General features: G+C 38.6%; 1 protein-coding gene across 1 annotated transcript in view; it reads right to left on the bottom strand.

The window, feature by feature from the left end:
- The window catches only part of insrb (insulin receptor b), a 76,308-nt gene extending 66,184 nt beyond the window's left edge, over positions 1–10,124 (bottom strand). The window contains exon 1 of the mRNA XM_026930452.3: positions 8,983–10,124. Within this exon, the coding sequence (XP_026786253.3) occupies positions 8,983–9,061 (79 nt within the window). The 5' untranslated portion in view covers positions 9,062–10,124. The remainder of the gene's footprint in view (positions 1–8,982) is intronic.
- Positions 10,125–15,745: the final 5,621 nt, after the last annotated feature.

Raw genomic sequence — 15,745 nt, 5'->3', positions numbered from 1 at the left:
TGATAGCTAATATGTCCTAACCTGGCTCCAAGAGGATTTCATAGTAATAAAAGTTTATAACATTCCCTGCTAATTCTAGCAAACTATCTTACCTGATCTGAATGTTCTTAAAAATCGTGTAAAGTAATAGGCAAAATGTTCATAATCTTCACTGACAGTACAGGACCTGACAGGACTTCTGCGACAAATTTTAAGTCATGTTCAGAAATAAGACTCACTGCTAGTGCTAGCCAGCTGGCTAATATGAGCTAACCTTATATGAATTCTGAGAGAATGTTTGTGTCATATTCACAAAATCTTCTATTCCTCACTGCTAACTCTCACCAACTAGCTAAAATGAGCTAATCTGACAGGTTTTTGATGACATGTTCATGCTTATAATGATCCACGCTAATGCAAACTAGCCATCTAACACCAGCTAACTTGACAGGCTTTCGAAAAGGATTGCTAATCCATAGTCATAAATGCTCAGAATCCTCACTCATCAACTAGCTAACATGAACTAACCTGACAGGTTTTTTTTGGTAATATTCATGCTTATAAAATCCTCACTGCTAATGCTAACTAACTGGCAAACATGAACTAACCTGACAGGTTTTTTTGGTAATATTCATGCTTATAAAATCCTCACAGCTAATGCTAACTAACTGGCGAACATGAGCTAACCTGACAGGTTTTTTGTCATATTCATAATTATAAAATCCTTGCTGCCAATGCTAACTAACTGGCTAACATGAGGTAATCTGACAGGATTTCTGAGAGGATGTTTAAGTCAAAGTCATCACTGCTAATGCTAGGCAACTAGCTAATACTCCCTAATGTTAACGCAAGCAAGCTGGCTAACTTGAGATAACCTTACAGTTTTTCTGAGAGGATTTTTTAATTCACATTCTTAAGTGCTTATAATCATTATGAGCTAACCTGTTGGGATATTTATGTCAAATTCATGCCTTTACAAACCTTCCATATTCCTATCATATTCCTCCCGCCTGCTAATGGTGGCCATTTTGCTAACATGAGCTAACCAAACAGGAATTGTGAGAGGATTTTTAATCCATAGTCATAAATACTCAGTCATCTCTGCTAATGCTATCCAACTAGTTAATAATCCTCAATGTTACTGCAAGCTAGGTGTCTAACACGAGCTAACCCGATAGGATTTCTGATATGATTTTTAATTTGTATTCTAATGCTACTCAACTATCTAATATGTGCTAATCTGACAGGAATTCTATTTCACATTCATGAATGCTTATAATCCTCACTACTGCTGCTAGCCGACTAGCTAACATGAGCTAACCTGACTGGATTTCTGAGAAAAACAGAATGCTAGCTCATTAGCAACCCAGTATGACTGTACAAAATTCAAAGGCAATCATGTCCTCTAAACTGGGAGCCTCACAAGTGCTTAACATTGTTTATGATATTTGCTTGCTTATATCATATTAGCTAGCTAATAAACCTGCTAGTGTATCTGCCTACTGGGTTTAATTGAAAAATAAAATGATTTCCCCTCACATTAGCTAGCTTGCTAGACTTACCTAGCTATGTTATTTCAGATCGCTACTGGTACTGTACTGAGGGCTAGCTTAGCTAATGTTGTAAAATCGGTTGCTGTATATGATATTCTCACAATAATTTTTTTTGTTTTGTTTTTTAAATGAACACGCATTTTTATAGCTATACTTTTTCAGCAGCATTTTAACCGTAAATTAAGTATGGCAATTGAGACCTGCTTTTTTTAACTGGAAACAGCTGTTCTCTCCACCATGTTTTTAGGACTTTATTGCCCTCCTCAAACTGATACATCCAATACTAGCTTTAAATTTGCCCAGAATTAAATCACCTTTTTTTAAGGTCTGTCCTCTTACTCATTCCAAATCAGACCGGGAACTCATATCAAGAACAGAAATGTTGCCCAAACATGCTATTAACGCAGGGATGTTATTTTTGAAGTGTCCGTGACAACAATATCATGTTGAGTATTGCAGAGTATTATATAACAAACCACTCATATTTCCGAGTTGTGAGAGAAAGTCAACAAGGGCGTGTTAAAACAGTATTGGAACGCAAGGCAAGTAGTCATGCCTCTTCCATATTCCAGTGATATAGCACTTTCTTAAAATACATTTAACCCATCAGATACTGTAACCAAGCCACCAGAAACACAAGCATGGCTCAACAGGGTTGCTAAAGCATGAGATCATAGACACCTACAGCTACAAACAGCAACAAGCTCATCGGATCAAATTGTCATGGCATGAGTTCAATACTGGCGCAGGGAGCGGCTACACTTACACCAACATCAGATCTTAGATCAAGCAGCTCTATAATAAGAGGTCTGACAGCTAAATGTTTTAAAAAGCAAACGCTGTACTCAAAGTCAAATGTTATGAATTTCTGAAAGCTGATTTCATGGTACTTGTTTTTAAATCTCCATGTGCCATTTGCTGGCTAGTAAGATCTTAATACAGCATGTAAAATAAATTGATATTACATCACAACACTGCTGAACTCTCAATTCTGACTGGTCAATAGATGTTGATTAAGTAAGGAATAAAACATTTTGGAACTTGCTGTTATTGGAAAATAATCTACACTGAGGTGGTAACAGTAATTCAGCTTATCACACCACCCTAAAGTCATGTCCTGCAGTGATTTGTTCCTTTTATACTACAGCAATTTGCCAGTAATTAAAATTTTTTATTACACTGTTTATAGTTACATTTGATGTTGTGGAAAATCTGGTAGACAAGTTAGTTCCTATTCTCACTTACCTTATAGCAGCTATAAATAGTCGTTCCCTCACCAGCCTCTCGTTTTTTTTTCTCTCCAAATTTATAAGCCAAAAAAAAAACAAAAAAAAAAAACACACACCTTGTCTGCAGAAAACATGAACACTTTCTCGTTGCAGAAAACTTATTGTTACAAAGCGCTGACACTGGTGACTCCTTCCAGAAATGTTAAATAAGAGTCTCCTAACAAAAAACGTCATCATATCAGCAATTATACCGATATATATTCTTTGCTATAATATTTATTATTCTTAGATTATGTGAAGAGTCTTCCATGCAATTCCTGTGAATGAGTACATTAGTATAAACCTATCACTTAATTACAGCCGGAACTACTGCCAGAGCCGTACTGTTCCAAAAAAAATTAATCAATACCTTCAGATTTGAGAATTCAACAGTGATCTTGTAGGTCTGACAGCAGTTCAGCTACAAGACAAATCAGGGGCTTAACTTAATGCACTCATTCAAATAAGTTCTCATTTATACCACACGGAGTAGAACTTTTGCGGCTGCGACGCAGGAACTGCTTTGGCACTGGACAACACTGGACAGGATACAGAAATGTACTCTGGAAGGGACGCCAGTCCTTCAAACGGCTATTTTGATTAAAGATTTATTTATATGAAAAATGTATGATACACATATTCTCACTGTCCACATTAGGAACACCAATACACCTGCATATTCATGCATGTATCCAATCAACCAAGATAACCAGCACAGACGCCACCCAAACTGGACAGCTGAAGACTGGAAAAAGACCAGATGATTTTTTTTTCAAAACTTCAACTGCCCAGTTTCGATGAGCCTGTGCCCATTATAGCCTCAGATTCTTGTTCTTGGCTGACAGAAGTAGAACCCAATGTGGTCTTCTGCTGTTGTAGCTCATCCAATTCAAGGTTTGATGTGTTGTGCATTCTGAGATGCTTTTCTGCTCACTACAGTTGTAAAGAGTGATTATATGAGTTACTATATCTTTTCTGGCACCTGAAACCAATTTGGCCATTTTCCTCTGACCTCTCTTATCAACAAGGCGTACCCACCCACAGAACTGTCGCTCACAGGGTATTTTTTGCTTTTCACAACATTCTGCTTTCACATCATTCTAAACTTTAGAGACTGCTGTGTGTGAAAATCCCAAGAGATCAGCAGTTTCTGAAATACTCAAACCAGCCCATCTGGCACCAACAACCATGCCATGGTCAAAGTCACAGAGATCACACTTTTTCTTCATTCTGATGTTTGATGTGAACATTAGTATCTGTCTGATTTTTTACATTGTGTTGCTGCCAGATTATATATAAACACACACTAATAATATATAATGGAACTGAAATATTGTTCCATTATATAAACGTTTCTGCTCAGGTGAAATGAAATGCAGCCTTTATTTCAGGGTTCAAAAGCCACCTACGGTTGTTCAGTTCAAAAGAAAAAAAAAAATGGAGCGAGTGCACTTTGGAGTGCACTTTAAACGAGCACAGCCCAACAAACAAGATCGTAAAACGAATGAATGGTAGAGAAAGAGAGAACAAAATAAACAGTAGTGCTATAAGACTACATAATAAAGCTCAGCGGTTCAGTCAGCTCTCGCTCAGGGAAACTTGTTAGAATTATGGCATTAAAAAGTTGTTATGCATGTTGTAACAATTATACGACAGGTTTTCTAAGCTTCAGTTACATGATGGATTATTTAAGCTTCTTATGAAACAGAAATAAATGCTGATCCTAACCAGCTACTGTCTTTTATTCCCATTGCTGCTGCTGTAGTACTCTGATGCTAATTTTATATGCGTGTCATTTTCACTGTTTTGACGATTAAACTTATCCGTCTTAGGTATTCAGTTTTATACTATATATGGGCATCTTTTCTAATTTTGACAACAAAGGACAATATAGATCATTAAACAAACAATATTAAAAAGCCAATATTAAAACTTAATAGTAAACGAATTTAAAGCCAAAATTAGATTTTCCTATTTAAAAGGATTTTATGCTTTTCTTTTCTGCCCCCATTTTTACACGTTAAGTATTTAACATATGGTTGTCTATACTCTATGGAAACCCACTTCAACCAGGTAGAAAAGGAAGAAACTGCATCATTTATTTATTTATTGCCAATGTTTTTATCTTATTACCTGAAAATTTTTATTTAATAAAAAAAATCAATATTTTTCAATTAAAAAACTAAGTCAGAATTGTGAGATTAAAAAGTCAGAGGTTTATGATAAATCAGACTTTTGAAAAAATAATAAAGGTTTCAGTATAATAAGTCAGACATGTGAGATAATCAGAATGTTGACATAAGTCAGAAGGTTGAGATAGTGAGGCAGAAGTTTGAGATCACAAGGCAGAATTTTAAGATAACTGCTGCGTCAAACAAGATGTAATTTTTCTTTTCTACCTGGTGAAAATGGGCTTCCATAGTATCCTCTGTAAAGAAGGCTTAACATTATTCTAAAGGTCATTTCTGGGGCTGCCATGTTTTTAAATCTATGTGATTGCTTTCTCAGAGAAGTATATATGCAATGTTACCTTCAAATCTGAAAAAAAGTTTTGAATTTAAATCTGTGATGAGAATTGCTCTCGTTATGGTGCCTTCCGAGTGGAACAGCATTTGTCTCACAAGCACAAGCAGTAGTTAAAAATGCTACCTACCTAGGTAGCCTAGTTCAAAATGCAACAGATGAAGAGTGATGACATGCCCATGATTCACTGCACACTGTATTGCAAAACAGATTATTATGACACATCTTAAATAAGACTTCCTGTTTCTGCTTTTTTTTTCATTTCACTTAATGTTCAAAAACAAAACGATTGCAATCAACAGCCTAAAAAAAAAAAGCACCTAGTGCATACAGCACTCACACGTACTAAACAGCATATGTTCAGCCCTGCAACCTGGAAGAAGAAGGAAAAAAGGTCAGGAATAGGAGCCAGACAGAAACTCGACTTCCAGCCCCCCCTTCGGCAGCGAGGGAACCTACAGGGTGGGCCACTTCAAAGACATTCCACACGCAATGCATTCTGGGAGAAATACCTTTCCAAAGAGCAGAGCGCCAGAGGAGCATGAACATGAGACAGCAAAGGCAGGAGCAGACGGAGATAAAGGACACACTGAATCTTTTGTCCAACTAAAACTTTCTAACTCACACTTTAGTACATATACATATGACACATTTGAGATGTTGTTGAGATATATATATATATATATATATATATATATATATGTAGATAGATAGATAGATACACACACGGATCAGCCATAACATTAAAACCACCTGCCTAATATTGTTTTAGGTCCCCCTTGTGCCACCAAAACAGCTCTGACCCGTTGAGCCATGGACTCCACAAGACCTCTGAAGGTGTGCTGTGGTATCTGGCACCAAGATGTTAGCGGCAGATCCTTTAAGTCCTGTAAGTTGTGAGTTGGGGTCTCCATGGATCGGACTTGTTTGTCCAGCACATCCCACAGATACTCGATCAGATTGAGTTCTGGGGAATTTGGAAGCCAAGTCAACACCTTGAGCTCTGTGTCATGTTCCTCAAACCATTCCTGAACAATGTTTGCAGTGTGGCAGAGCGCATTATTATTAGCTTGCTGCGTATGGGGCTGTGAGGCTGCAGACCTGTCAGAGTGCCCATGCTGACCCCTGTCCTTCACCGAAAGAACCTTCAATGACCATGTGAGCATCAGAATTGAACCATGGAGTAAAGGAAGAAAATGGCCTGGTCTGATGAATCACATTTACTTTTACATCATGTGGATGGTCGGGTGCGTGTGTGTCACTTACCTGGGGAAGAGATGGCACCAGGATGCACTATGGGAAGCCGGTGGAGGCAGTGTGATGCTCTGGGCAATGTTCTGCTGGGAAACCTTGGGTCTTGGCATTCATGTGACACGTACCACCTACCTAAACATTGCTGCAGACCGTGTACACCCTTTCATGGCAACGGTATTCCCTAATGGCAGTGGCCTCCTTCAGCAGGATAATGCACCTTGCTACACTGCAAACATTGTTCAGGAATGGTTTGAGGAACATGACAAAGAGTTCAAGGTGTTGACTTGGCCGCCAAATCCCCCAGAACTCAATCTGATCAAGTATCTGTGGGATGTGCTGTACAAACAAGTCAGATTCATGGAGGTCCCACCTCAGAACTTACAGGACTTAAAGGATCTGCCGCTAACGTCTCGGTGCCAGATACCACAGCACACCTTCAGAGCTCTTGTGGAGTCCATGCCTCGACGAGTCAGAGCTGTTTTGTAATTTCTAAAATTTCTCAAAAATGTTGCCAAACAAACTGCTGGCAGTTTTTCATGTTAAAAAAACCTATAAAATGAGTTTGATACCCTTATTTAATTTCTAGAAAAATAACACTGAAAAGTTTTACCATTTTAAAAAGCTGCTTCTAGAGCTTGTAATGTTTTTTTTTTTTTTTAAAGAGGCATTAAAAGATATTGTGATACGATATTTTTTGAACATCTCAAAAAAGTGTATTGTGAAATAATTTCAAAGAAACTTCAAATATGAGAACATTTCAATGGACACCAAAGTTGGATCCATGCATCTGGAGTCTATCCTCGAAACACTGAGTGTGAAACGGGAGTACACCCTGGACAAGACACCAGTCCACTGCAGACCACCACATACACACATTCACACACTCATTCACACCTAGGGGCAATTTATCTTATACAATCCACCCACCGGCATGTTTTTGGGAGGTGGAAGGAAACCAGAGAACCCAGAAGAAACGCACACAGACACAGGGAGAACACGGAAAACTCCACAAACAGTAACAGAGCTCAGGATCGAACCAGGAAACTGATTACGGCTGTTTATCCACTGCACCACTGCACCACCCTTTTCCAAATCAATTTAAACGCTTTTATAAGGTTAAGGCCAGGTAGCTCATCCTTAAAGCTTGTTCATATTTACTTTTATTAAAAAGAAACATAACCTGTTTAAATTAAACATTATTAAACACTGATTTGCATAGTCTCACAGATCAAAAGAAGTGTCAGTGTCTAGATTTAAGACCTATGGTGTCTTGAAAATGGGTGAAAATTTTATAAATGTGCCTTCTTATTATTTTAACGATTAAAAAAATTCCCCAAGCTTTCCAAATGTTATATAATTCAACATGGAGAGATTTAAAACAGATGAAAATGTAAAAATATTTTTGTAATTGTGCATGGTGATGGTTGCGATGGCAACGGTTACTCGTCTGTTAAACAAGCTCCGCCCACACCGCCCGCTCCTCAAAACAGCCGTTACTGGAAGCGCACTATCTACCTACACTAAATTTAACAAGTTTAAAAAAAAAAAAAAAAAAAAATTACATCAATAATCAATTTATTGTTGCAGTAGGCGAAATAGTTTTCGATAAATTCATTCGACTAAAAAAATAACTTCTGTTGCTCATTTCTGAATAAATTATTTGCGAACTCGTATAGAAATGAATATCAATATTACTTGCACTTTATACTGATATTTGCGTGAATGTCTATTTTAATCCCCGCTTCCGCATTAAACAGTGTACTGAACAGCAGTATCATCAAAATACTGCGGTAACTATGGTAACCTGGTGTAATCTGCGGTCGCGTGCGTACTATTTAGTGTGGAATTACGTGCTTTGGGACGGAGCTGCGGCACTGTTTTTCCTTTTTCTCGCCGTTCATTCTTACTGTGTGGCTGTGATTCGCTAGCAAACAAATAGTGTTTTTAAAAAACAAAAATCATGGCAGACGCAACAGCGATGTGCGGCATTGCTGTATCGTCTGGAATTCGAGGCGGAAAAGGCCCGCCACTACTTCCGGTTCCGACTAGCCGAGTCCAGCGAGGAGGAGGAGAAGAAGAGCTAATCTGGCCTTCAGGCTGCTGGATCAGCCAGGCCTCAGGGACACAGCGAGGACCCGAGCTCGGGCGGAAAGCCAGATTAGATCCAAGTACATGCTTTTGTGTGTCAGTAAGGAATGAACAGTCAGTTAGATTCCTGATGAAACACAAGATGTAAAACTGAACCTCAGCCAAATGTACACAATGCTGCAAGCGCACCAAAACACTGGCTCTCCGTGTGCTGAGCCTGCGCCTTGTGCTGTAAACAAACTCCTTACATCGACTTGCTCACAAACAGTACACTATACCAAAGCGTGTTGTGTGAGAAATGCAGGTTTTATACTCACTTTCAGCATTTAAACATCCAGAATGCCACAAGAGGCTGATAAAAGTGAGGAAAACAGCCAGGACCGAGTCCGGGCGCATTGTGCCTTCAAACGCCTTTCTTCTTACTTTTCTGGGAGAAAAAAATCCTTAAATCCGATTTGTAGTGCCTTCAAAGCTTTACAACAGAACAACAATTATCAAGAAGAAAACAAAAATGAAGACAGTCCAGTGAGAAGTTGGGAAAAGTTGAGGCACTGCGGCTCAGACACAGAGCACAAGTCCAGCGTGGTGCTTGAGAGCGAGTTCACCTCAGCGCGTGCACCTATTCCGCCTTCTGCTCGTGCGCTACACTGCACTCTGCGATCACACGGCGCGAGCTCGAGCTCCTGCACAAAGGCACACGGATGCACAGCTTCATTTCAGCGGGTTACGCGGACATCCTTCTCAAAAACACACAGCAAAAATCCAGGTAGTGGGTTGAGCCCAGACAAATCTGACATGTGTTTACTAGGCCTGCAGGTTCCTCCGAGAAATTCCAGTTAGAGTCTGCACTACTGCTCAAAAACACGCCGATCCTACTGACCTCAGACAAGTTTGTGTTTATTAATAAGACAGACGATTTTTTCCGTTATGTAAATATCCCAATTAATTATTGACCCAGCTTGTGGATGTTCCAGGATAAATCGGCGTTAATCCCCAGCTCGTGCAGTTTCACGCACTTGCAGTATTTTGCTCCTCCACAAACACAAGTTGGTCTTTAATTCTCCAGGTAGGGTTTGAGATACGCACACGTTTTCCTCTCCAACACCCTCACACACGGGTTTCCGAACGTTTCAAAACGAGTCACATTCACCCAGGGGCTGGGAATCCGTCTATGCTGTGGTTTTTTTTTCCGAGCCAAAATGGAGCGCTTAGTGTTGGACGTGTGAGCGTCTTACTGAGAGTCTTCCAGCCTCACGACACCTGAAACCGACCCGCGCCGACAAACACACCGGTTTCCCTTACAGACACCTGAAATGGACGCGTCAGTCAACTTGAAAGTAGACAAAAAAGTGGGTAAAATTGGTCGCTGTGTCTCATATGGACTCCTGTCTCTCTCCGTGTGTCCCTTCCAGCAGTAAACAAGTCAGCTCGGGTCGATCTGCGGCGCGCGCCAAAACACGGATTCCGAATCAGCCGCGCGCGGATCGGGATTTTAACCTCCTCCTCCTCCTCCTCCTGCTGCTGCTGCTGCCAAAGATAGAGCAAAAATATATTATGCAATATTTTCTCTTTTCTATCTGCCAGAAACGAGCTTCCATAACTAACAGCAGCCACTTGACATTAAGTCTTCACCAACTCCTGAAGTTTTTAAATCATGTCTCAAAACACACCTCTTTGTTTTTCAGCTTCTTAATCGGTGTAAATGTAGTATTCTTACTAGCATTGTTTTGTGTCCTTTTTTAATTTGCTTTAATTGTACAGCACTTCGGTCAACAGTTGTAATGTAACACATTGTTAAAGTGATAAAAAAAAATTGGAACCAAAAAAGTATATTTCAAAGCTGTTTCTGATTTATAAGGTTATTGCTGTAATATTTTTCTCCACAAGAAACAGCTAATGCTCTTTCTCTCTGATGTAAGGAATTAAAGATTTGGGGGTGTGCTGTGGGTGGTGTGATGGAGTGGAGTTACTGCTACCACACCACAGCTGATTATTTTCCTATAACAGCACAACCCAAAGTGTTTTATTATACCATAGCAATTTGTCAATGATTGCAAGTTTTAATTTATTAAAGAACGACTCGTCATACTTTAAACTATTATTAGTTACATTTAATCTTGTGCATCGTCAACAACAGAAACAAGTTAGTTCCTGTTCCTATAGCAGCTATAAACAGTTGTTCCCTTATCAGCCTCTCTTTTCTCTCTCTCTCTCTCTCTCTCTCTCTTGAATTTAATAAGACAAAAAAAAAAAACACAGTTTGTGGTGTTACTGAGAAACTGCTAAGCATAAACTCCTCTGTCATGAACATGTCAGAAAACTTAAAATTACAGCTTCACCTCTGACTGTTACAAAGCTTTGACACTGGAGACTCCTTCCATGAATGTTAAATAAACACATTTCTCCTTTCACCATATGAACCGTTACACACATTTTTAATTAGTTTATGTGAAGCATCAAGTCCCCGTGAATGAGCTGTTACTATAGAAACAATAATGTATTAGAACATGTGCATTAATAAATTAATGTGATTTGCAGCTGCACTACTGTCAGAGCTGCTGTTATAAAAAATTAATCAACACCTACCACCCAATCAGAATCCACAATTCTACAGACATTAAATTCTAATGACTTCAAAACTAAGCTTTTTAGTTAAAAACATTTGCTAACAAATCAGGTACCTTTAGCTGAAATATTTAATGTGTCATTTAAACCAGTAAGCAAGTTCACAAGCAAAGTAAGCAGGTTCATTATCATGAAGTCAGTGAAGATGCTACATCTATGTGTAGCTCCACAAGAGATAAACTACACATTTGAATACAAAATCAGCTGAGACATGTTTGCTGTTTGAAGTATCTTTAATTTTACACTCAATTCTAATGTTCCTAACCAGTAACAGAAACTCACAGCCACCAGTAGAACTAAATCTTGCTGATGTTGTTTCTGACTCTGGATGACGCACTGTTATCTATAAACATGCACACACGGACGTCGCAGGGGAAAAATGTGCAGCGTAAAATTACTTTCTTCCTCATCAGCATGAGTTTTGGTGTCAGACTCAGGTAGGGGGCATTGCCTAATGTTTGAAGAAGGAATTTTGGATGTAAAAGTGATTCAGATGAGAATGTAGGTCTAATAAGATGTGTATATTTTACTTTTAACACAGATTTCCTGGTGTTTAATGAAATTTTGTGTATATATGGTGTCACTAAGCCACACATCTTTCGAGGTGTAAGATGCTTTTACTCGTAGCTCCAGTGCAAAACTAAACACTGCTTTGATTGAATTTGGGCAACAGGAAATTGTGTACGTTGCAGTTTTGGCTAAACTGTTTCTTTAATAGTCAGCAGGTGTAATGTGGTTAAATGTCCCAGCATGAAGTAGTTTCTCAGTCCATATTCTTTACCTTGGCAATGTTTCACAGATGAAAAAGGCTGACGTTACAGGTGACTAATGACCACACCTTACACATTCTGATACTTTGCTCAGTGCACACACACAAACACAGTGACCAAAAGAAAACAAACAGATGAAAGGTCAGCCGAACCAAAGAGCTATTAAAACACCCACGCGCACACACACACACACACACACACACACACACACACACACACACACTGATCCTGCGGAATTTACTAATGTACTCACACACCTTGAGTTGAGTACAGAGGTGTGTGGAAAACACATCCACTTATAGCATGCATGCAATTGGTCATTGGAAACAGTGATCAGTGATTGGTCTTTGGGAACAATGGTGCTGTGTGATTGGTTGTCAGGAACAACAGTGATAAGTGATTGGTTGTTGCAAACAAGGTGATCAGTGATTGGTCATTGGGAACAACAGTGAGCAATGACTGGTTGTCCTCAGACAAAGGTGATTAGTGATTGGTGATTGGTCACTGAGAACAATGGTAATCAGTGATTGGTTTTTGGGAGCGATGGTGATCAGTGATCAGTGATTGGTTGTTGGGAGCGATGGTGATCAGTGATCAGTGATTGGTTGTTGGGAGCGATGGTGATCAGTGATTGGGAGCGATGGTGATCAGTGATTGGTTGTTGGGAGCGATGGTGATCAGTGATTAGTTGTCAGAAACAATGATGAGAGACTGCACTTCTATTTATCTAAGAAACGCACAGATCACTTTTTTTTTCCATTTCTGACACAGTACCCAAGAGATTTATTTATTTATTGAGTAGCTCATCTTTAAATGTTGATTTCATATCAGAGATGAGTATCAGCTGATACCAGAGACCAAGCTGCTCAACAGCTTGGGTATTAGACTGATTTTTAGAGAAGACTTTAAACCTGTTCTGTGTTAAAACCTGGAGCAATAAGGGTTCCTAAGAGTTTCTGTGTTACTAAACAAAATTAATAATAGGTCCACGCATGAGCTCACATACCCCCACAATTGACTAGTGTCACTGTGATTGACAGGGGAGAGAGAGTATGGCCAGTTTTCTCTCTAGACTCCTCAAACTTGCAGGTTCCCGATGACAGGACAAATGCTTTTCCGCTGGGCTACTCAGGAGCCAGAATTAATTCTTCTAAGAGCAACATCTGTAAAATAATTTAAGCATAAAACACTGATGGCTTAACATACAATAATAAATAATAATAAATAATGAGGTGTGCTGGAAACTGATGGAATCACAGGAAAAAGAGTTTACACTGAAGAAAGAATTTTAAAATTGGAAAAATCTTATAAGTAAGACAAAAAAGAACATACTGTGTACATTTGGTTTCCTCTTCCTTGTGTCCAGGTTGAAAACATGATTATTTATTTTATTAACTCATCTGCAGATGTAGATTAGAGATGAGCATCGACTGATTCCTGAGACTGACGCTTTATCATTTTTGAAATGTTTCCAACATCACTAGTTGAGTCGCAGGTTTGTATATCGGTTTCTGTAATCTGTAGTCAGTATCTTCAGTAAACTCGCCAGATTCCACGGTATGATTCTTTCGCATCAGTGTGTTGTACTGAATATCATTGTTATCTAGGGAAATGTGAGATTTCCAAAGCAAAACATGGTTCTGCATTTAGCATTGAGTCTGAAGTACTTCCACACATCCTCACAGTAACTGGTTCCATATTTTTGGATAAAATCCATATTTTTGGATAAAATGACAATGCTGTGAGTGAAAAAAATCTGCCTTCATTTTAACCCTTCTAAACCTTCTAAACCCTAAATAAGAACATTTTTTATTTTTAGTATTTATCAGTAATAAGTAAATACATGTCTTGAATTATTTTGTTCATCTTATAATGCACCGATTTGCCAACAATTACAATTTTTAATGAATGAACTTGCTTATCCATTTATAGTTACATTTAATGTTGTTAAATGTTTAATGTTAATGTCTATAAACTGCAGTAACAGTCATTCCCTCATCAACCAGTTTGTCATGTTACAAATAAATGCAAAGTGTAAACTCGTCTGTCCTGAAGACTTTTCCATGTTGTAATGGTTACCTGACTGTTACAAAGCACCAACACTGGGGATGTTGACTTGTAACAAAACTTTACTATTCTATAGTAACCATATCATTCCTATAGAAACGATAACGTATTAGAATGAGCGCATTAATATAAACCTGTGATGTGCAGCTGCACTACTGTCAGAGCTGCTGTTCTAGAAAATTAATCAACCCCTTCTGATCAATCAGAATCAAGAATTCAACAGCTCTGAATTCAACCCCAACATTATTAAAAGTGAAGGTGCACTCATTGCTAAATGTGCATGTAATTGCCCTCATATTCACATATATTTTTTCTTGCTTCATTCTAATTAAAAGACTAATATGAGTTAAATTAGAACTAAAAGCACAGTCCAGTACGTCAGCCTGTGGGGTCAAAGTGACCGTTTGATGATGTAATCACAGTGGGACGTGTATGGATCTCCAATCATGTGGAAATCATCTGAGACTGAGCAGCTCACATTAGTCATTTAGACGTATGCAGATACCCAAAGCAAGGTTCGGATCACAGGCACACAGTGATCATAGAGTCTCAGAGGGAAAAAGGGTACTTATATGTTCTGTACCTCTCATGAAGGACCTACAGTATGTGATGTACAACTTATTTAAAGTACACGATTGCACTTTAAAGACCTGTGTTATAGCTTTAATGATACATTTAAATTGTTTATTTTTGTATCTGTTATGAGGATAAAATCCTTCCCTCCGCTTGATGACCTGCGCATGACCATGTTTACAAAGCAGGGATTACGTAGCCGCCTCATGTTGTCATTCCTGTGTTTACACAATTAATATTGCAGTTATTCCAGGTTAAAATGTTCCAGAAGGATCTTAATGCAGTCGCACTGTAGATAAGTTCATTCCTCTTTGCTTGAATGTCATCATCTGGGATTAACATCTTCATATCACTAAGTACCTGCTTGATTGGAATGAAAACCTGCACCCACACTGGCCCTGGCGAATAAGATTGGACACTCCTGCACCATACATAATCATTACATTACATCTTTATATTATTGTACCACAATTCTGCTCCATTCACAAATCTGACTGGTCAGGAGGAGTGCATTAATTTTCTATAACTGCAGTTCTGACAATAGTTCCAGCTGTAACACTAATGACAGGTTTATATTAATGCACTCGTTCTAATACGTTTATCATTTCTATAGCAATGCCTAAATCAGGGACTTGTAAGGCGGACCCTCTATATAAACAAAGAATAATAAGGAGAAGGAGAAAGTAAGGAGAAATGTGTTTATTTAACATTTATGGAAGGAGTCTCTTTGTAATAGACAGAGATGAAACTGTAACTTTAATTTTTCAGGATGGGAACAGTAACTCCACTTCATCACCCCACCCCACCCCGTCTTTGCTTATTTTCCTTTAACAGCATGACATGGGAGTGTTTTATTCCTTACATATTACACATATATAGCTGGGATACAGAGTGGAAAAAAGCAAAACCTTTCTGCTTTTGTTTTTTAAGGTAACTGGAAGAAAATTGCCACAAGAAGCCTGGAGTATTTGACGTTATTTGTCAGTAGTTATTTTTCAACCTTCAGCATTCCATTCGCAGGAATCTCAAGGATACGGATATGACG

This window comes from Pangasianodon hypophthalmus, chromosome 11 (assembly GCF_027358585.1).
Source record: "Pangasianodon hypophthalmus isolate fPanHyp1 chromosome 11, fPanHyp1.pri, whole genome shotgun sequence".
Classification (NCBI taxonomy): Eukaryota; Metazoa; Chordata; class Actinopteri; order Siluriformes; family Pangasiidae; genus Pangasianodon; species Pangasianodon hypophthalmus.
The sequence above is the reverse complement of the archived record's forward strand: the minus strand, read 5'-3'. Positions and strand labels throughout refer to the sequence as shown.